The sequence below is a fragment of the Chaetura pelagica genome, unplaced genomic scaffold, assembly GCF_000747805.2.
Source record: "Chaetura pelagica isolate M959 unplaced genomic scaffold, ChaPel_1.0 scaffold135, whole genome shotgun sequence".
Classification (NCBI taxonomy): Eukaryota; Metazoa; Chordata; class Aves; order Apodiformes; family Apodidae; genus Chaetura; species Chaetura pelagica.
Window position 1 is genome coordinate 4,526,800 of NW_009953649.1, and position 22,012 is coordinate 4,548,811.

Genomic DNA, 22,012 nt, shown 5'->3' on the forward strand with positions numbered 1-22,012 from the left:
CAGCAGGAAAAGTGGTAATTTTACATGTTCTCAGTTTCCTTGTGGAAGCGATTATCTGGGCAGACACGTGGCAAGCCAGCTGCCAGCACTGCTCTGGGAGTGAGGGGCTCCCAGACATCTGGCCATGCTCATGGCTGTGGGGTGGTGGGATGGTGGCCTGGAGCCTCCTGGGACCCCTGGCTTGGTTCAGAAAACCCTGTGACTTCCTCCCAGGGCAGGGGGTGTTTCAGTGAGAGGCTGGGAAGAGTGATCCATCCCTTAGGGTAAACGCAATCAGAATCCGTTAGTGGAAGGCAGATTCTTAAAAGATACTGGCTGGTGGTGGGATTTTGTTGTTTGCATTTTGGTGGTTTCCCCAGCAAGCCCCAGCAGACTAGGCAAAGGGAAAACAGCCCCATCCCTCTCTGGTTCTGCTAATGCTAGATTTTGACATGTGAATTCTTACTTTTGTGTGTTTCTGGTCCCAGGCAGTACAATGTTCGCTATCGGGAAAAGGGGGAGTCAGCAAGGTGGGATTACAAGCAGGTGTCCAACCGGCGGGCACTGGTGGAGAATCTGCTGCCAGACACCGTGTATGAGTTTGCTGTCCAAATCTTGGAGGGAGAAAAGGAGGGGAAATGGAGCGTGTCTGTTTACCAACGGACTCCAGAGGCAGGTACGTATTAAAAAGGTCCTTGGGAAGATACAGTTTTTAGAGATTAAATTGTGAGACACAGCTGACCTGAGGGAAGGACAAAATAATTGATTCCTGGGGCAGAAAGTTGGGAACCTGGGAAAACCCTCGTTCCTGCTGCCTGCAGCAGTGCCCTGGAGAGCATATCAGGGCTGCTCGTGCAGCATGACGAGAACAGTGGAAGGTGAATTGGGTATTTTGGGGGGATGGGTAAGCAGCTTGGACCCCAGCAGCTGTACTTGCCTCTTCCTTTGGAGGTGCATCCTGGCTGCTGTCCCTCTCTGTGTGTAGAAATTTTAAATCTTTCTGCCTTCACCAGTGAGAAGCCACAGGGTCCCTTTGGTACAGGGAGGTGGTCCATAACAACTGAATTACCACGTTATTCCAGATAAGCCACAGTAGCAGTCTTCTGCAGGCAACATGTTCCTGAAAGTATGGAATGAAATTTCATTACAGAAGTCTGATACAGAGATATAACACCGGCACGCATGGAACTGAGCCACGTGTGCTTTTCACATGTATCTTTGAAACAGCCACATAGGAATTTCTGCTATGAGGAGAGCAAAAGGTATATGCTGTGCAGATCAACTTTTCTTACTTGCCTCTCCTGCATATGGCTGTTTCACAGCTCCTGCCACTGCACCTGAAAATTTGGATGTTTGGCCATTAAAGGGCAAACCAACGTCTGTAGCGGCATCCTGGGATGCTCTCCCAGAGAGTGAAGGAAAAGTCAAAGGTAAGTCATCACTGTCAGTTTTTAATCCCCTCAAGGAGCTGGTCTTCTTGAAGCCAGACTGAGCGGCAAGCTGGAACCCCTGACTGTGTCAGGATTTTTTCACTTGTTAAAGACTTATACCCAAGCAAGATTTTCTTGTTTCCAGCCCAGCATCTCGGCACTGCCTCTGGGAAGCCATCGTCACTGTGTGCCTGGGATGTCACAGAGCTTCCCAGCGTGTTGCGTGTGCACACATACCTCTTCTTCCATTAGAAAGCAGGTTGAAATGGAGCTCAAGAAGGAAGGTTCCTAAAGGATTTGCAACAATTAGGCGAAGAAGGATAAGTTGGGTAGTTGCCAAGAAAGCGAGTGGGTTTATGTTGCATTTTATTTCTAGTTTATGGCAGAAGGAAAGCCTCAGCTTAAGAAGCAAGCATAAATAATTATTTCAATAGATGTCATGCGTAAGCCTTTTGCACTATAGCATTATCTTTCCAATATCTGAAGGAGGCCTACAGGAAAGCTGGGGAGGAACTTTTTACAAGGGCTTGTAGTAAGAGGTCAAGGGAAAATGGATTAAAACTGGAAGAGGGGAGATTTAGGTTAGACATTAGGAGGAAATTCTTCACTACGAGGCTGGTGAGACACTGCAACACGTCACCTGGAGAAGTTGCGGAAGCTGCATCCTTGGAAGGGATTCGAGGCCAAGTTGGATGGGGCTCTGAGCAACCTGATCTAGTGGGAGGTGTTCCTGCCCATGCAGGAGGGCTGGATCTAGATTATTTTAAGGTCCCTTCCAACCCAAACCATTCTGTGATTCTATCATTATTGTACATAGTTATAAGGCTAATTCATCAGTGGCTATTTACTTACATGGGATTAAAAAAAAAAATCAACTTTCTGGGATATTTTTTTTTCCTTTTTTCTCTCTGAAAATGAACAGGCTGATTTTTTGGCTGATTCAGTTCTCCAGTGGTTGACGTGACTGTGTTCTTGAGTTACAAAAGTTTCTGAAGGTGCCTTATCAGCACTGTAGCATCTCAGGATTTAAAAAACCTTTGGCCTGGAGGAAAGTGTCTGCATACAAGACCTACTTTTTGTGTTCTTCAAGGCAGTGGTGGAATTCCTTCCTCTTTGAAGTCAGCCGGAATCTTGCCAGTTGCTTCAATGGAGCTACAATTGTGTCCAAGTATTATTATTTTTTAAACTAGGGTTATGCAGGGACATTATCTGAAATTTCAAATCTGTTTCTAATTTTGAGCAGTCTGTAGACCTTTGTCTGTTTTTGTCTGTTGCTCTTTAGATGATTCATCTAAGGCAATAATTTTAATGATACCTGATATTTAAGGGCTGAAAGCTTATATGTGTCTAATATCATTGTTTTCCTTGAATATGAAGTATTACATGAGAAGTCTTATTTTTAAACCAAATAAATGACAAAAAAGACATTTGTACTGGCTAAATGAAACCACTGAATTAGCACTTCATAGTAATTTGGTAGCACATGGGAATCAGGAATTTTTGTCTTTTTATTCTTTTGTTTTTCAACACTGCCCTTTTATATATTTATACCACACATTAAAGTAGTGGGAGAAAGTGCCCTCCAGTAGCCATTTGAGAATTACCATAAGTAACATTGGTGCCTCTGCAATTAAAGCAGAGGCACTGGTGTTACTGAGCATTAAATGCATTTGCATTTAATCAAATATATACATTTAATTTATGAAATATATATTTTTTCTTTATTTTGAAGACCTAGGCATGTCTTAGCTCTTAATCCAGGGAAGGTGGGCTCATTTTCAGAAAAAAAAAAAGTTTCCTTTTTTACAAAGTATTATGTTCTAGTGTTTTCCTGTCATGGCACTGTGACTGCTCAAGTGTTATGGTGTTTCATAGAGTGGTTTTGGTTGGAAAGGACCTTGAAGATAATCTAGTTCCACCCCCCCTGTCATGGGCAGGGACACCTACCACTAGACCAGCTTGCTCAAAGCCCCATTCAGCCTGGCCTATGAACACTTCCAGGGAGGGGGCATCGACATGAGCAACCCGTGCCGGTGTTTCACCACCCTCACAGTGAAGAGTTTATTCCTGATGTCTAATATAAATCTACCTTCTTCCAGTTTGAAACTGTTCTCCCTTGTCCTGTCACCAAATGCCCTTGTAATTTCAAAAGAAACGACATGATTCTTGGTGTAGAGAGATAAATTTGGCACCACTTGGAATTTATTTTCAAAATCCTGTTTCAGTCTGATACCTGTACCTCTTGCAGAGGATTGAAAAGAAAAGGAAGCCTGCATATGGCTGAGATCTTACCTACACTCCTTGGGAGTGTAGTGGGAAGTCTTCTCATTATGCCTACAATGGATGAAATTTCTCTCTATCCAGAAAGCTATCACAGAGCACAGGTGCCCCAGTAAACTGAAAGGTGTGAGCAGAGTGAATTTCTTAGGTGGCAACAAGACCTTGGTTGCTCTCCCTGCAGTCGTGTTTGACCTCAGCTTTAGTTAAGCACAGTGTGACAGATTTTGATTTTGTGGGATGGGTGTGCTGTTGCTACCATTTGGCAATATGCAGTGCTGTTATTTCCTGGTAGAATTATATTTTCTGAGTAAGATCTCAGTCATCCAGGCATGAATTTTACCTGCTCGCCTGTGGATTGTAGCTGAAACCCCTCTAAGCAAAGACTCAGCTGGAAACACTTATGTGTGACTGCAGTAATACTGTTCCCAAGATTAAAGTAAGTGCTTTGGTGTTTTCATGGGTATGCCACTCAGGCGCCAGCACTGCTGAGGAATGAGTATATGGCCTTTGGAGCTGGTAGAGTTTCACCACAGTGGACTGGCAGAGCTGCTTTTGCATTATTGGGATCTTAAAGCACAGTGCAATTATAGCTGTGTCAAGGTTCTGTTGGAAATGTAAGATAAGAAAGTAACTAATACTAGTGAATAATGTCACCTGATTTTAATACTGATGCCTTGAACAATAATTACGTGACTACACCATTTTGTTGTCTTCCAAAGAATTTCTGTGGGAAAGACAAATTATTAATATTCTGTTTTGCTGTGGACGTAGCTACAGTCAGCAACGCAATTATGTGTTGTCCACCATTGTGAGCAAGTTAAGTTTTGGCAGAATTTTCTCTGGATCATGTGTTGTTGATTGCAATTATCTTGGTAGCTAATCAAGAAGCTGAAAAATTCTCTTTCTCTTGGGAACTCTAAAATCTGCTTCTGGTCCATCAGCTGTACCAGCACAGGTATTTTAAATGTAGCAATCTGCACTACCTAACATTTGTAGCGTCTTTCAGACAAGATTTCCACAAATAGTAGGACACTGCATATTTTCTGCTAATGTTCATATGTGTTTTCTGCCTACAGTGCATTTTATCTTTGTAGATTTCATCTGTTATTTCTGATTTTTATTTTTCAGAGGACTAATTTTTTTTCCCTATATTTGTGGGTGTCCAGAAACAAAAAAGGCCTCCTGTTGCAGTGCACCAAGCAATGCAGTAGTTGATGCTGTATCTTTCATATGTCCCTCTCACCTTCTCTGTAATGCACTGATGTCATCTGGCTCTTGTTGGTGACTCTTCGCTCTGATGGGCATTGTTGCATATGTATTTTCGGAAGGTAGAGCTAACATAATCTGTCTCAGTCATTAGGTCATCAATGTGATTTGGTTTTGTCTGTTAAGATGAATGAATGCTTGACTTACCTACATATATGTGTATAAATCTCTCTCTCTTTATACTCCAGCTGTTGACTCAGCGTGCATTGCTAGTGTATTAATTTTAGTAATGCACGTTCTAATTCATCCTACCCATACAGTCTGTCTGCTGGAAACGGGACTGTTTTCAGTTTCCTCCTTCCAACCGTCTGCCAAATCATTTCAGAATACATTCTTTCATACGCCCCGGCTCTCAAGCCATTTGGAGCAAAGTCCATCACCTACTCTGGAGCTACAACATCAGCCATAATAGATGGTCTGCAGGCTGGGGAGCGCTATATTTTCAAAATTCGTGCAGCAAACAGGAGAGGACCGGGTCCTCAGTCTAAAGCCTTCAGTGTTGCCATCCCAGCAGGTAAGTACCAGGCCATGCACAGAGCGCTTAGTCTGCCCATTCTTGCCTTGGTCCCAGTTATGTTCTTTTCTTTTGTTTATGTTCTTTTCTTAACTTCCGTCTAAGCCACGGGATTTTACTTCCTTCATACGATTTCTGTTACTGCAGCATGTGAAAGGACACTTTATGGACATTTTAACATTTTAAATAAATGCATACCATACTGTACTCCTGCATGGAAACACTATGTGGTCTTGTTACCTAAAGGCCAAAAAATACAATGCTTTGGGTCTTCAGTTGTGCTATTCCTATCCTTGCGTTTGCTTCTTGTCAAGAAGGTGGGGGGACAGAAGATTTGCTGAGTTAACTAGGAGTGTGGGCCACAGCCTTAGATGGAATAATGCACCACCATGCCATCAACTTTGCTAAACTCTGTGGAAGATTTGGTTCCACTGATATGGTGTTGCAGTCTCTGCTTTTAGATATTTGATTTCAGTTGCTCTAAGTTTTACCCAAGTTAAAATAATTCCACATAGGCTAGTTAATACAGAAATAATTATTGTCTCATATTCTCATAAGTTGTCTTGTTCTGGATGGTTTCTTCTCTTACTCAGTTTTTTGTGTTTCTTCTCTAGTTATGAATAAACACTTTTTTTTTTTTTTTTTTTTTTTTTTTTTTTCTTCCCAGCAGCTCATGAGGATTCAGTTGCTCAGCAACAAACAAATATAGAAGATAATTCAGAGACTAAAAAACCTGGGAGTTCTGGTTCGTCTCCTTCTCAAACTTCCTCCATTTCTTCAAAAGTCCAGCTATCGCTTTCCTCTAAGCAGTCATCTGTTCATTCCCCTAGTGTTAGTGATAAAAAGAGTCTTCTTTCTGAATATAAGAATAAAATATTGTCCCGAGGAGGAATCACAAGTAAATCTCAGTTACCTTCCAGAAATACAGGTGAGCCGAAACCTGATCTCCAATCCACTGAAGTGACAGATGGCCATGATTCCTCCCAAGAAACTCCAACAATGCCACCAAAAGCCCAGGATCAGAGGAGGATTGTTAGACCCTTGTCCCCTAGTCGGTCAGTCCACCCTGTCCTTGCCTCAGGGAGAACCCCTCTTCGAACCCATACATCAGAGGTGTCACAGCAGACGAGCACAGAGAAACAGGAGCCACCAGCACTGTTACCATCATCAGCACAACACTCTTCTGCCTCATCTGTTCCTAAATACACAGATAATGAAACAAAGCAGCTGAGACAAAGCAACACTAATGTGCCTACTAAAACCTCTTCGCATCCTCTGCCTGCCAAAAAACATGATCTTAGAGGTAATGTGGAAGGAAAGCCAGACTCCGTACTGGTGAAAGTGTCTTCCAAAACTTCAGAACCTAGTCACTTGGCTTTGCCATCAAATCGGCAGCCTGCTGTCTCTCATGAGGTTGTTCCAAGCCATCCCAGTAGATCTGGCTCTCTAGGTCATTCACATCAACTGGCTTCCAAATCAGCAGATTCCCATGCTCGTGATAGCCGTAATGAGTTTGACAGTGAAGAAGCAGAGGACAGAGCAGGAAAGCCCAGTTCTAGGTCTCAGCAAGCAAGGCTGCCCTCAGGCTCCAGTTCTCGTGCATGGAAGGATTCAAGATTAGCTGCAGTGGCAGTTCCCTCGAGGTCTGCTGTTTCTGGTCACACGTCGACTCACTCTCACTTCTCCACCAGTGCCAAATCTGACGGAAAGGATATTGATAAGAGTTATAGGGAGGACTCACAAGATGCAAACCCCTTATTTCCCTCTCTACCCTCTTCCAGGGAGTCTTCTTCAGCAATCTCTTCCAAGAGAAGAAATTCTCAGGTGGATTCTGATTCTCACCATGGTGAAAAGCCACTTCGCTCTGACTCAGCAGAACAGCAAAGTCGAGCAGCTGCTTCAGGAAAGCATTCTCATTTGCAGTCTTCTCTTTTCAAACATAAATCTGAAGAGCATGACAGTCAAGAAGTAAAAGAAACACTTGCTCGATCAAAACCAAGTGTATCTTTGCCTAAAAAGGCATTCCCCTCTCATCTTCCATTGGAGAAGACCTCGCGCTTAGAACCTGCACAGAGACCACAAACGAGTCCTTCCTTACTGCATTCCAGGGGCCGGCGCCTTCCCTCGCACGTCTCATCCCAGAGTAATGAAGAATTGCAGGAAGGTGATGATGAGGATATAGAGGGCAGTGACAGGGCAAGCAGCCGCTCTGTGTTTCCTAAAGATGTGATCTCTTCTAGGAGATTACCTGCATCTTTCTCTCAGGGAAGCTCAAGTTCATCTCTATCAAAGCAACAGCAACAAGGTTCTCAGGTACCTTCCCACAAGCCAAAACTTACTCAGCCAGACTCCAGTTCTGCCAGTGATACAGCAAAAGAGAATCAGTATAATCCAAGGTTGTCATCCACTTCTTCAAGACAAGCTCGTCCTTCATTACCTAGTCGCTCAGTGGTTGCTACAAGAACGGTGTCCCAAACAGAGAACAAATATGGCCTTTTGCCCTCAAAAATGTCCAAAGCTGAACTTCCTCAAAAAGTTCCTTCCTCCTCTTCATCTAAATCTCATAAGTCAGTTTCTAATGAAGAGGATGATTATTACAGTGAATATGAACAAAAAGAAGTGGAAGAGAAACTCACATCTTTAGCAGCAAAATGGTCCCCTTCTCTTTCAGAAGGCAACAAAAACACATATGATGACACTACTAGCAAAAAAAGGAAATCTATGGACACTCTTCTACCTCATAAAGTAAGTTCTGAAGAGGAAGAGAAGGAAGAAACTCCCTCATTAAGAATATCTTCTCCTGAATCACCAGGAAGCTCTGCAATAGCATCACGAATTACTCAGTCCTCTAACAAGCATAAACCAAGCTTTGTCTGGCCACGTTCTTCTGCATCTACCACCACACACACCCCAACAGTTTCTTCATCCACTTTGTCCCCTCGCCAGCGACTACTGAACTCCAGGCTACGGAGCCCTTCCCAGCGGCAATTTGCTAGACCTCCTTATAGACAAGGTATCTTGTCTTTGTTGTAGTAATCTTACTGAACTGTGTTTTTCCTAAGATCAGCAGTTAAGGGAAAAGTCTTCCATCAGAGTGCAGGTTATTTGGTATAGAGTATTCCTTTTTATTTTGATGGTTCTCAGGCAGCCCAGTTCTTGAGGACATTGGCTAATCAGTGTAATGGGATGCCCCAGACCTTTGGTCCTGTGGTCTGATCTGCACAAGATCCACAGAGGAGATGACAGAGTTAGGTGCTAAATTGGAGAAAGGGCAATGTGTCCTTATTGAGTGATGACTTCACTGAATGCTCACTGAAAGCACATTTGTACACAGAATATGACAACCTCTCAGGTATGTTGCTGTTCATCATATGGGTTACTAAAAGGCTTTTGCAGGTTATATAGTGCTACCTTGCCCATGCCTAGGCCATAAGGTGTTTCCTCATGTTGTCCTGGCATTCTGTTTTCTTTAATTACTTTTTAAGCCACTTTCCTCTTTTTCTAAGTGACAGCTCGAGGTTGTACATTCCTATTGAGGACTGCTCACATGACAGGCAGGCCCTCTAATACCTTTATGGCTGTGATTTACCCCAAATGTTAGTGGTTTGCTTTTCAGTTGCGTATATGCTGACCCTGGGTAGTAGAACCAAGGGTCAACTACATGTCAAGGCTTCTCACCTATTGGTGGCCCATGTCACCTGTGGAGAATCTCAGATAGTCTCAGTGGCATTTCTAGGTAGAAATGTTTTTTCTCCCTTCAATGCATGGACATCCAAAATAGCATTGAGTGACCAGAATGTTTTAATAAATACATTCTTTGCTATATGTAGATAACAATATTTTGTTACATAGTGAGGACCATGCAGCTTGCAGAGCTTTAAGATAGGAGTGAACCTTAAATAATACCATGAAGAATGAGATGTATTGCATGAAATAATAACAGATTTCTCTATCCAGGTTGGATAGATTGCCATGCAACTGGGAAGTTAGTAGCCAAGAAGTGTTCAGTTAATGCTTTTTTTTTTTTTCTCTTTCAGTTAACACATATATATATATATTAATACATATTTTCTGGAGGAAAATTTCTGAGCTCAGATGTGAGCCCTTTCTGGGCTGGGGGGGCTGCAGCTCAATGCCACTGCTTTGCCACTTCTGAGCTGAGTGTGTCTCTGTGTAGCAGGGTTTTTTCAGCTAGAAAAGGAAAATTCTTCCTTTTACAGGTTAAAAAAACAACAACAAAGGAAGTAATTCTTATCCCCTCTCCTTTCAGTTCATCACTGCAGCTCTGTATAAGGATAGGATTGAACAGGTAGATGTGTTTATTTATGTTTTTCTCCTTCACACCACTCCTCAAATGTTTACGAAGTTCACAAACATTTTAATAGCTGTAGTGCCCTCTAGAACTGTTGCCCTGCTTTGTTAAAACACCGAGAGGGAATAAATAGACCAAATAAACATGGTAGAAACAAAACATGAATATTAACTTCTTCAGAAAAAAAAAATAAAAAAATTCAGATGCTTATATCAGCTGTGGGGATCTGACAGTGTCACAACAGTTGCTCCCAAGCTGAAATGAAATGCCTGGCTTTCTGAGTGTAGTGAGGGCTGTTTCTGCTCTTGCTTATGTCTGGATAAGTCAGAAAATGCATTTCTTTGAATTTTAAAATGTGGTTTGTAGTATGCACAGTTTTCTTCAGAATAGTGTGTTTGCTTCTTTGTTTCAGGTTACAATGGCAGACCTAATCTTACAACAAAAAATGGAAATGGAAATGGAAAAATATTACCTGGTAATAATGGAAAACCAAGTGGACAGAGAGTAATCAATGGCCCTCAAGGAACAAAGTGGGTATGGTGACCTTTCTAATTTCAAGATGCTTTGACCTTTTATTGTACCTAGATTTTCATTTAAAAAAGAGAGGAGAACAGTGCCCTCAGTCAATGAAGCTGTAAAGTGAGGTTATACTTAGTGGTCTAGTTTCCACTGTTGCATTGACATCTAATTGCAAATTCTGCATTTCATTATTTGAACACCTTAATGTCTGATTTAAAGCTGGATGGCTTGGATTTTCAACTACAGCATTAGTGGTTTAGATTTAGTGAATTTTTTTTCCTCAAAGTCAGTGGGACTTAGGCTCCCCAGTGACTTGAGGCTTGTCTGCTGCGCAGCACGAATGCCCAGGGTTGCTGCTGGGTAGGACGTGCTCAGCAGTGCTTCCCCCAGTCTCGCTCGAGATTAAATCATGAGCAGGAGTATTGAAGCACAGAGTTACTCCCTAAGTGTGACGATGCTTTAAATATACCTGTGTAGGTATCTTTAAGCATTTTGCCATTCACACAGACATGTTTGCAGTGGTATTTTCAGAAGAGCTCAGATGCCATTGATCGGAAAGCGCCACTAGGTGCCTACCTGCCCAGACCTTGCCTTTTGAAATCCTTTCTGATTAGTTTATGACCAACTAACACAAGGAGGGAACTGTTGTTTCGTGTGTATTTGTGCAAATATTGAGCAGGAGGAGACTGACCAGCCTTGCTGGCATCAGTAGAGCTGCTCACACTCTACCAATGACATGTAAAGACATGTAATCAATGCATAAAAAGGTGCATCAGGTATGTCACATTCAAAGGGGGCTTTTTGAAAAGCATGCCCAAAGCCCTTTCAGATGTCTCCAAGAAGTGGGCTAGAAAGGTCCTTGGGAAACTGTGGGGCATCTCTCTCTATCCCATGAAAGGAGGGCATTGCTGCAAGCAGGACCAACACCTTGTAAATCAAAAGGATTTGTGTCAATATCTGGGGCCTGGAAGCCTCCAGAGACCGATGTACCAGCACCAAATGTAAGTCTGTCTTGCCAACCTGGAACTGCTACTCATGTTCTTTTCCCAATTTCCTCCCAGCATTTAACATGTTTTGCATTTTTATGTTCTGTGGCTCAGTGTATGTTAAATCAGGTTAAAACAGCACACAGTTCAGCTGTTTTGGGTTGAAATGGCAACAAGGACTGAATTTTAACTGCACTTACCTCTTAAATTCAAGCTCTCAGAGAGATTTGTTTTATGAGACAGAGGCTTTTCCTCCATCTTCTACCCCAATTAAAATTTTAGATACTTTGGTTTCACTGCTTTGATCTAAACTATGTTTTTTGGGATTGCTTGAGTTTGGTTTTTTTTTGTGTTTTTGGGTTTGTTTGTTTGTTTTTTTGTTGTTGTTGCTTGTTTGTTTGTTTTTTTTAATGAGTAGACATAATCTAAAATACAATTTTCAAAAGGACTCAGGGTCATACTCAAATCATTATTAGGGGAATCCACCTTAGGAGTTGTGCAGCCCAAGAAAATTAAGGAAATTGCTCCTTTGCATGTGAGAGCTACAGCAAGGTGATATGAATGTGGTTGCTGTGCAACTCTGGAGGACGGCTCCTGGGGAAATGCTGTCTTCAGCAGTGTTTTTTTAAGTGGTTATCATACAATCAGTTACTCACTTTTAAAAATCTGTCTGTAGTTGTTGTAGCTATTCCTGATCTTAGCATCTCAGTTTCCCCAGAATTTCTGTTGCTGTGAATTTTTTTCACCTCCTTTTGTGTTATCTAAATTTGCGTCCAACTGTTGCTTTTAGATTGTAGATCTTGACCGAGGGCTAGTGCTAAATGTTGAAGGAAAATACCTCCAAGATTCCCAAGGCAACCCTCTCCGAGTGAAATTAGGAGGAGATGGACGTACAATTGTTGGTAAGTGACAGCTTACTTCTTACAGCAAAAGAAGTCTACAGTTTTTATGCACATGGTACAAGTCTTTGAGCTGTTGAATGCTTCAGGCATCCCCAGGTCCCATGCAAGCCATTTGGAGTTGCTTGTACCCGAGATCTCCTTTAGGCAGACAGCACATTGCTGGACCTGGGGAGGCTTTGGGACATCCTGGACTGAGCCAGAGTAAGGATTGATGCTTGTTTCTATCTCTGTATGTGTAGAAATAATTATTCCCTGCCTTTAGCACTGTACCCACCATGTGTATATTATTATTCTATTTTTTCTTCTGAAAATGACCACAGATAGTAAAAATCTCTATGTGTGATTTGTGAAAACTCTGCATAGCAGTCCACCTGTACAGATCTCTTGAATGCAAATTCAGTGCCTGCAGTTAAACTGGTTCCCATGAATATTTGCAGTATCTAGAATTTGGCACAGAAATTTGTCTGCAGTGACAGAATCTCACCAGCTCATCCCGGTTTTTCTTGGCACATGTTTGGAATTAGGGAGCATCAACAGCTACGAGCCTGACTTAGGTTAAATGCAGGCATTGTCTGCACGATGGGAGTCTGAAGTGAACACTTCTGTGGTTTATCTGAGGCTCTTCTGAACCATTTTCCAACTTCATTAACCATGGCTTCTTCCTAGGTAACAACCTTCTTTTCTGTCAACTAAATCACAGGAGGTTGGAAGCACATTCTCAGTGCTCTTGCAGTATCTGCTGTTGATAAATACCATGCTGTAAGCCTGAAATGGATTTTTGGTGACATGTTTTGGTTTTGTTCTCTCCTAGATGAAAAGGGTGCCCCGATGGTGAGTCCTGATGGAATACCTTTGTTTGGACATGGCAGATTTAGTAAACCCGTAGCAAGTGCACAAGATAAACCAATAATAAGCCTTGGAGGAAAACCTCTGATTGGTCTTGAAATGATTAAGAAAACAACCACTCCCTCAACTACTACTACAACAGTACCTCCAACAACTACCACAACAACTACTACAACCACTACAACTATTGCTACAACTACCACCACTACTCCTGAACCAACCACTACTGAGCCACCCACTGAGAAACCACCCCCAACCTGTCCTCCAGGCACCTTTGCACAGTATGATGATGAGGGCAACTTGCAGTTTGGATATGATGGCCTGCCAGAGTGCAATGCAGAAGGTAACTTCCTTGTGTCTGCTTGAACTTCTTTGGTTGTGCTGTTTGTGCAGTGCAATTATGCAAATGTAAAGTGGGAAAGGATTTGCTTCTGAAGATTTTGGTCCATGTGATAAGGTAGGAGCTGAGATTAGAGCAGCTGAAGAAGAGTTTAAATGAGTGTTAAAAGGTGTTTCATTGTAAAATGTCAGCTTTCCCCAAAGGTGAAGTTTTTCATGGGAACACAATTTCAGCAAAATTTACACTTCGTGTTGGATTCACTCATGTCACATTCATAGAATCATAGAGCTATTCAGGTTGGAAAAGACCCTTGGGATCACTGAGTCCAACCATCATCCCTACTCTACAAAGTTCTCCCCTAAACCATATCCACCAACACCACATCCAAATGACACTTAAACACATCCAGGGATGGTGACTCAACCACCTCTCTGGGCACCCTATTCCAGTGTCTGACTACTCTTTCTGTGAAAAAATTTTTCCCTATTGTCCATGCACATGGTCAAAGCACTCACCTATGATGAAGTCTTCTCTCCAGGAAAACAGCTGCTTATTTTGCAAAACTGGATCAGGGAGCACCATGGTAGTCCTTAGCCCTTCCATTTGTAGGTAATCCCTGACTCAGTCTACACATGGGCAGTTGACACATGCCCATAACCTAAACAAAGGGATAGCAGTCAGATACCTGCCAACCACAGTGGCCAATTTTAATGGGCAATTAAACCCCCTTACCTTTACCCCATACACCTATATCTCTGAAGCCAAAGTAGATTTACAAGTAGATCACGTAACCATGGCCTGAGAAGCTGAACTATTGCTTTGAAGAGTGCAGAAGCTGTGAAAAGATGTGGCTTCAGCAGCTTACAGTGAGTCTAAGGATGTCATCTTTGGAAAGGATCTCAGAAGCAGGAGACTGAAAATTCCCTCACCAGCTACCCTGGGTAAGTAGTGGGTCACTGATGTTACTGCCTTGTGCAGATGGAATGAAAATTATTTCTAGTATTAATATTTATCTAACACCTATCCCCCTGTTTGAGTATGTATTTATAGAAGTGTGCACGCATATATACATATGCATAGATGTGTGTATGTATACGCACACAAAACCAAATGTATATAGAAATGAACATCATCATGAAATATTTATTTGAAGATTTTTTTTCGTTTTCCCTTTGGTATTTTCATTGTTCTTAATTGTATTTACAAAAGTGCTGCTCTGTGTGGTCAGACGAATATTTTCAAAGTTGCCTGAAGAGAACCATGATTTTCAGCAGGGTTAGAGCTCCCAGTCCTACCAGCTTCTTTTCCTTACCTTAGATATTGCTTATATGTTAATGTTTCCTCTTTCTGGCCTGTGTTATTTCATACCTGAAGTACATCTTCTGAGAGTACATATTGTAAGAATACTAAGAGTTTATTAAATAAGACTGGGCTTAATCTGAGCATAGGCTCCAGAAGCTGAACAACAAAAGCTTTGCAGTGTTATTTTTACGAGAGTCGTGGGCTGGGAAATTTTCACGTGATTTTATGAACATTTAAAAACATTCTGCTTGGGTTGTTTTGCCTTTTACCGACTCAGCTTGCTGGATCCTTGAGCTTTCTTAGAGGAATGAATGGAAACTAGTTTTTTTACACAGGCTGCATATTCAATGAAAATGGCTTTTAAGTCACTCCTGAACTGTCTGGCATTTCAACAGTCTGTCTGTAAATGCATCAAAGTGGAAGACTGAGAGGACAAGATGGTGCTGGATTTCCACTTCTTACCTGTTATATAGCTTGAGCAGTATTAATTCCTTCCTGGCAATTATGAAAGTTTATCTGAAGAGTAATTATGACAATTTTATTGATCTTCTGGGGTGTTTTGTTGTTTGTTTTTTATTTTATTGTTTTTTTGGCATTCAGGTAACCTGCCTCAACATTGGAAAAATGCAGCAAAACAACGTGCTTGTTCCACAGAGTTACTTGCTTGAAAAGTATTTGTTTATTTTTTAATGATGGCTGACTTTGTTTGACACGTGTAGTGTCTATTTCAAGAGAGATAAACAACTACTAGTTGAATTTAATTTAGTTAATGCACTTTTCCCTTGACCATTTCCAAATAATATTTTTATGGTGTCTTTCCCTTTAATCTGAGTCTGGAAAATACTCCAGATAATTTAGTGAAATACTTACTCTGCCAAAGCTTGATAGTTTGTTGCTAAGTGCTTTACTCCCAAACAGCCGGGGGCTGCAAGTGCCAAAACCCACCGCCAAACATTCTGTTTAAGCTTTGGCAAATTCGCTTACTCTCTGGCAGGATTTTTGCTCAACCCAACAGAATTTATTGTCAACATTTCACTAGATTCAGCAGTCTTTTACTTTCAAGGAGGACTTCGGCCACACAAGCATCGTTTGTCAGTGAAATCAGCTGAACTTTTTTCATGAACTCAAAGGGAAAAAACGGTGGAGCCTTCACCACTTGTTACATGTGATAAGATCAAGTGATGGTTGCGCAGTCCATCATCCTTACAGATGCCAAAATCTATGTCAAGTGGTGTTAGCAAGACTTAGCCTCATCTGGTACTGGTAGGGTTCACCTGCCAGTGAGCTGCAGCAAAGGCTGATGGAGAAAGCTGGAGAACTGCCACTGGTGTCCATGGAGAAAACTATGAAGTGAGAGGTGTTTTAGGAAGTACTCCCATTGTCTTCTTGCCACAGCCACTGCTAAAGAAGCACAGAAAGTGAAGTAGAAGAGACTGAACAAGCACAAAAATAGAAAATAAAATTAGTTTATGCTGGATTGTATGTAGGCTGACTAGCTAGTTGGTGCAAAGTTGAGATCTGCCTGTGAAGGACTTCCAACATCTGCAGATATGAGCCTCTCGTTTACTTGGATGTAGTAAAAGATGAAGTGCGTATGTTGTAAATGTTGAGTGATGCTAGTCAATTCTTATGAGATCTGCAGAGTTCAAAAAAGTATCTGCTTTGTCACTGACTACCCTCAGAGAAGTCAGGTGGTTTCTAAGTGGATGGTCTCCTGAAGAATGGCTGCAGAAGTCTGCTGTGAGAAAATGTCAGATTTTGCTATATGAAAGTCTGACAAGAATTAACCATTTTCTGTGGTTTTAAAGCTTATTTTGACATTAAAATCACTACTGTGTGTTTAAAAGAACTTATTGTACTAGAGAAGAATCAGTATTGTACAATAGTTGTTGGTTCTAAATAAAAACAACAACAAGAACAAAACAAAAAAGCAACCCACCCAAAACCCTGCAGCACAGAAACTTTTAATTCAAATTATATTTGTGAACTATTTGACACTGTAATTTGAAATTTTAGATTGTTTGTATTACTGACTTAGTAAAAATAACATGGTTGCTTCCATATCAAGTGTTATAGGAACATTATCAGTTTCTGTGTGGGATCCTGATGTCAAAGCTGTCCTTTTCTTTGTTCACACACTGGCCTCTCCCCAGCCCCAGCATTTCATTTAGGACTTTTGATTGTACCTGCAGTGGGTTCCAGCATGGTGCTTTTGCTTTGTTTGAATTGATTTTAATGGCTAATCTGAGCTTTGTGTACCCTTTGACTTCTCTGACTAGTATGTGAAGAGATGCAGTTCTCAGAGTGTGCAGGGAAGCCTACAGGATGCACAAGATAAGGTACTTGATGGTTGGTGTATCTGGTGCTGGTTACATAACCTGCAGAGATATTAAGATAATATATAGGAATAGGCATCTGGGAAGTCTCTGGGTGCATTTTCATTAGGTTTTGGGGTGGATCAGAAGAGTATTTTTGATGTGCACCTCACAATCATCTCTTCTTGTCATATTTTCATTTGCATCATAGAGCAGTCTCAGTGTGCACAAACTGAGTTCCTGTTGGATGAAAACAGAGCAGGAGCAGTGCTATAGGACAACATGTGTGTGCCCCAACCTGTATTAGGAATTCAGCCCACAGGATCAGGCTTGAGCTAGTGCAAAGTAAAACCCAAGAAAACCAGCACCAGTTACTTCATTCTACAAGTCCATTCCTTTTGGGTTGCATTGCTTGCTAGCATAAACACAGTCTGTAACTGTCATGGTTCTGTGAATTGTGTGATTATTATTCCACTGCAAAAGTAATTGAATAGAATTTTTCATTTATTTTAATAGCTTTGTTGTTTTTTTGCATATAAATTTCTTAGAGTTGCTGCTCCTAACACAACAAAACATTGTCAAATCCTGACCTGAGTGTTAAGTGGTTGCTGGCAGCCTGCCTTTGCTGTAGAGCTGCTGGAGCCTGGGACAGAGCTCCTGGAAGGTGCGTTATTCTCAATTTTGAGTAGCAGCCCTGACCCTATCTTCCCCCAGCAAAACTCCTGGCTGCTGCAGTTAACTACTCATGTTATTCTAAAAATGCAGAGCAGACTGTCACGGCGTTATCTTTTCAAATCAACTGGCTGAAGATTTTTACTTTAAACTTTATTCCAGAAGTATCTTGCTAGGTGGATAGGGATGAGATTATTGAATTCTTACAGCTTTTTTCTTTTCTTTCTTCTTCCTCAGATACCTTCTCAGGACTGGATTCAGATGTGACAGCAACTCCAGAGGCATATGTGATATATGACGATGGTACTGTTTAACAGTAAATGTCTATTGCAAGTGGCACATTTGGGGTTGCTTTCTTCCCTGTCTTCTTTCTTTGGAATTGGGTTCAAGTGGGCAGGTTGGTGAGTGGAACTTAAGTGAGAAGCAGTGAGCTAGAAAAGCTTTCCAGAGTCCTGCACCACATGTGAAAAGCAAGAGTGCAAGGGCAACTGTTTCTGGAGTTGGAAGTCCCTTTCAGTCAGTCCTGCAATCTAACAGGATTTATCTGTATGAGCAGGGTCTAAATAAGCAATGACACTAGTATCCTAAGGCAAAGACTTTATGGTCACTGTCTGTCGGTTTGCTAGAAACCCTTGCAAGGCTGAGGTGTGACCGACCCTAAGTTAGAGGCCCAGAAGGGGTGTGTGGCAGCTGGGGGAGGGTGCATGGCACTCCTTTGGGGTTGTGGCTGGTAACAGAAATGTTTCCCTTCTCATAGTCAAGCCAAACTAACATGAAGCAAGCTAACATTTTAATCTTATGTTTCCTCTGAAGACTACGAGTTTTTTGAGAGCACTTCGCCACCAACGACCACCACTGTCACCACCACCACCACTGCTTCTACAACAGAATTGGAAGTTGTGTATCCAGAGACTAGTGTTGTTGGCACTGGCCCTGTGTCAGAATATGACATTGCTGGGAAGAAACGGTTCACTGGTAAGGATGTCCTTTGTTTTATGTAGGTTACTATTTGTGCTGCAAATAATTCTTGTTCTAGCCAGGTCAGCGCTTAAGCTGAGACCATAGTCCTGCAGTATGTCCAACAGACTGGTGTGCAGCCCTTGTAAGCACTGCCACCTGGGAATCCCAAACAGCAGTACTTGCTCATGGCTTTGATGCTTGTCTACATGTGGACCCACACTGATCTTGTTAAGTAGTGCAAACCTCTTTGTACTCTTTCAGTGTAAGGGCACTGTTTGTATTCAGTTTAGTTGAAGTCAGTAACACAACAGGAGTGTCTACTCCGATGCTCATTTCAGCTCAGCTGCATCTTTTTAAGTTCACACCAGTAGTTCAGTCAGTGCAAGTCTGCATGCAGGTGGGAGTCTTCCTCTGGGGAACCTAATTTTTTTAGTAATTTCACCCACCTTGTACAAGCATACATGTCAAAGGTATGTTTCAAAGTCAAGGAGTGAATGGTATTTGGGATATGAACTTTCAAAAATGTAAAACCAATAGAGATTTATTTGGCATTGCTATTTGTATCTTTGCTGTGTAGAAGGAACTTGGTGAAGGAACACACAGTACGTTGACACAAGACATGAGGCTGGCTCCTGTGTACGTGAGCCATTCAAGCGTGTAGGCAGGTGTTGCTGCTCTGACTTCAGATCGGCTCTGCTTCTTTGTCAGAGGAGCAGCTGGGGGCCAGACTAGAGGGACTTGGAGCTGGTGGGGCACTGCATTCTAGCCACCAACATAGACTGGTCACTCCCTTCAATCCTTTTGCAAATCTCTGGCATTTGAAATGAGGTCAGGTCAGCTGCTGGCACACCTGACATTTCAGATGGGAGTTCAGAGGATGCAGAGTCTGCTTTGCCTTGTCTTGCCTTCCCTTCCAATATCCACAAGCTGCACGTGTCTTAGAGTGGAGCTCTGCTGCAGGAGTAAAAGACTTGGTTTTGTATATGCCAAGACTTTTTCCAGTGCATGTTCAGTTTCCCTGTCCAAACAATTTCATGATGTTTCTATTTGACTCTGTCACTGACAATGCTTCTTGATTCATGTAGGTGGAGAAGCTAAAATTAATTTCATTGCAAGATCAGGAAAAAAAATCCCCTTAGGGCATGAAATCCAATAAGATAAACCAAGAGATGTTGGTTTATGAACATTTCAAGACACTATGGAAACAATATTACCATTTCAATGAATTGTCTTATTGCAACTGAATAAACATTTCCAAAGCAAGTTTTATAGTCCTTAGTTTGAATCTTACAGGGATTTTTAAAGCAATAAAAAGGGTGGTTTAATCTTTTCCTGAACTGAAGTGCAATTCCAGTCAGTATAAAGTTTTTAAAAATAGAAGTTACAGGTCGGGAGCACATGCTTGGAAGGGACTCATAGTTCCTGGTCCCTTGGTAGCCAAGGGACCACGGCAATAATCCCTTAATTTAACCAAGTCAGACTCCACCTTGGAATTACTCTTCTTCTTTGTTGTTTCACTCCAGTTTCAGGACTTCTGTGTAAGAAGCAAACACTAAGACTTGGCAGACTCAGGCAGTGTAAGGCCCTGACAGGTATCTGTTCCCACATGTAGAAAGGCTTTGGGTGATGCTTCCACCCCACCTTCCAGAGCAGCTGGAGGTAGCATGCAGAGGGTCCTGCAGTCAGACCACTCTCTTCTGCCTCTCATATCAAAGACTATCTGACTTCTGTCAGACTTCTGTCTTTGCGTAATAGGGTACAGTAGTGAGTGTCGGGTAGACCTAAATATTGGCATCCCATTCCCCAGCTCATCAATCAAAGTGGGTGTGAGTCATGCTTTGTTGGCAGCAGTAAACCATCTCTGGGCTGGATGAGGAGGAGTTTTAAAATACATCACAAAACTTTATTCTCTTCTTTTCAGGCTGTGGGCTGCCTTGTGGTACCTACAAACTGCTAACTAAACCCACTCTTCCCTGTCTCTTCCAGCTCCTTATGTGACCTATCTCAATAAAGATCCAGCTGCCCCCTGCTCCTTGACAGAAGCCCTGGAGCACTTCCAGGTGGAGAGCCTCGATGAAATCATCCCTAATGACCTCAGAGAGAGAGAGATGCGTCCTCTGAAAGCCCCTCACAACATCACTGTTGTGGCAGTTGAAGGCTGTCACTCCTTTGTCATTGTTGACTGGGCCAAACCTGCTCGAGGAGACATGGTAACAGGTACTCTCTTGAGGGTTGATTTCCTGGTAGGGAAGGTTTCCTTAAATGACCGTTTCTACCTTAAACTAAACCAACAGTTGATGAAGCTCTCACTCCTCTGCAACTTCACCCCGCTGATGGCTCCATCATTATTATCTGATGACAGGAGATTCTCGTAGTCTGGGATTTTCCAGGACAGTTAGGCATCAAGTCACTTCCATATTAAAAAATGCTTCCACTCCTTTTAATACATAAGATTCACCACAACACCAAGGGATATAATGAATTTAAAATTCATTTAGAATCCTCACAACTATTTGTCTTTCCCATTTACAGGCTATCTGGTTTACAGTGCATCGTATGATGACTTTTTAAAGAATAAGTGGTCAACCAGGACTGCAGGGACTACTCATTTGCCAATTGAGAACCTGAAGCCCAACACACGGTAAGGATTTGATCCACTCTTTCTGGGTTCTGTTACGGAAGCAAAAGAAATTTTGAGAGTTGCTAATAATTTTTCTTGGCCTTAGTATAAATGCTTACTTCTGATCTAGATTTTACTCATTCTGTTTGACAACAAAATGCTTTATGAACTGCACAGCTACTTACATGATATCTTTACCATATTAACCCTGGAGCAGAGGACTGTGTGTACATGACTATATGTTTGTGTATATAAAAACATCAGTAACAGAGAAAATGTTACTTTAAAATGCATTCTGTAGTCGTATGCATAACACAATCAAATTTTGAGGGGAAGAGTACACTGAAGTGTACCCTTGGTGTGATGTGGCCATTCCCACACACTAGCATTGCCAAGATTTGCTGTCTAAAGGTGGGTGAGGAGAGGTGTCACACTCTGGTCTGTTTTTGCTGTCTGTTCACATGAGTTGAGCTGAAAGAGAAGGCTTGGTGGTATGTAAAGAGGCTGAGGCAGTTGCTCAGAAGTCAGTTTGGCAGGAGCTTTAAGTCTTTATCTTGCACAAAATCTCAGTGAAATGACAGAACAAGAGTGAGTGCCTTCCGTTATATTGAAATAACTCATGTCAATTTGGTGGGAAGTAAATGCCCACAAAGGGACTACATTAAAGTTACTTCTTTTGACAGATGTTCAGTGGCTCTCATACTTTTCTCTCAAATCCTGAACGTGACATACTTCTGGTGCTGCCTTGGGCTAGGTGGTTGCTTTTCAC

The 22,012-nt window shown here is 41.9% G+C and overlaps 1 protein-coding gene across 1 annotated transcript in view; it reads left to right on the plus strand.

The window, feature by feature from the left end:
• Positions 1–22,012, plus strand: part of FNDC1 (fibronectin type III domain containing 1) — a 194,922-nt gene that overhangs the window by 5,991 nt on the left and 166,919 nt on the right. Inside the window, exons 5-15 of the mRNA XM_010000015.1 lie at positions 468–655; positions 1,302–1,409; positions 5,281–5,469; positions 6,137–8,482; positions 10,194–10,315; positions 12,077–12,188; positions 13,000–13,377; positions 17,901–17,966; positions 18,477–18,638; positions 20,610–20,840; positions 21,156–21,264. Coding sequence (XP_009998317.1) covers positions 468–655; positions 1,302–1,409; positions 5,281–5,469; positions 6,137–8,482; positions 10,194–10,315; positions 12,077–12,188; positions 13,000–13,377; positions 17,901–17,966; positions 18,477–18,638; positions 20,610–20,840; positions 21,156–21,264 — 4,011 coding nt within the window. The remainder of the gene's footprint in view (positions 1–467; positions 656–1,301; positions 1,410–5,280; positions 5,470–6,136; positions 8,483–10,193; positions 10,316–12,076; positions 12,189–12,999; positions 13,378–17,900; positions 17,967–18,476; positions 18,639–20,609; positions 20,841–21,155; positions 21,265–22,012) is intronic.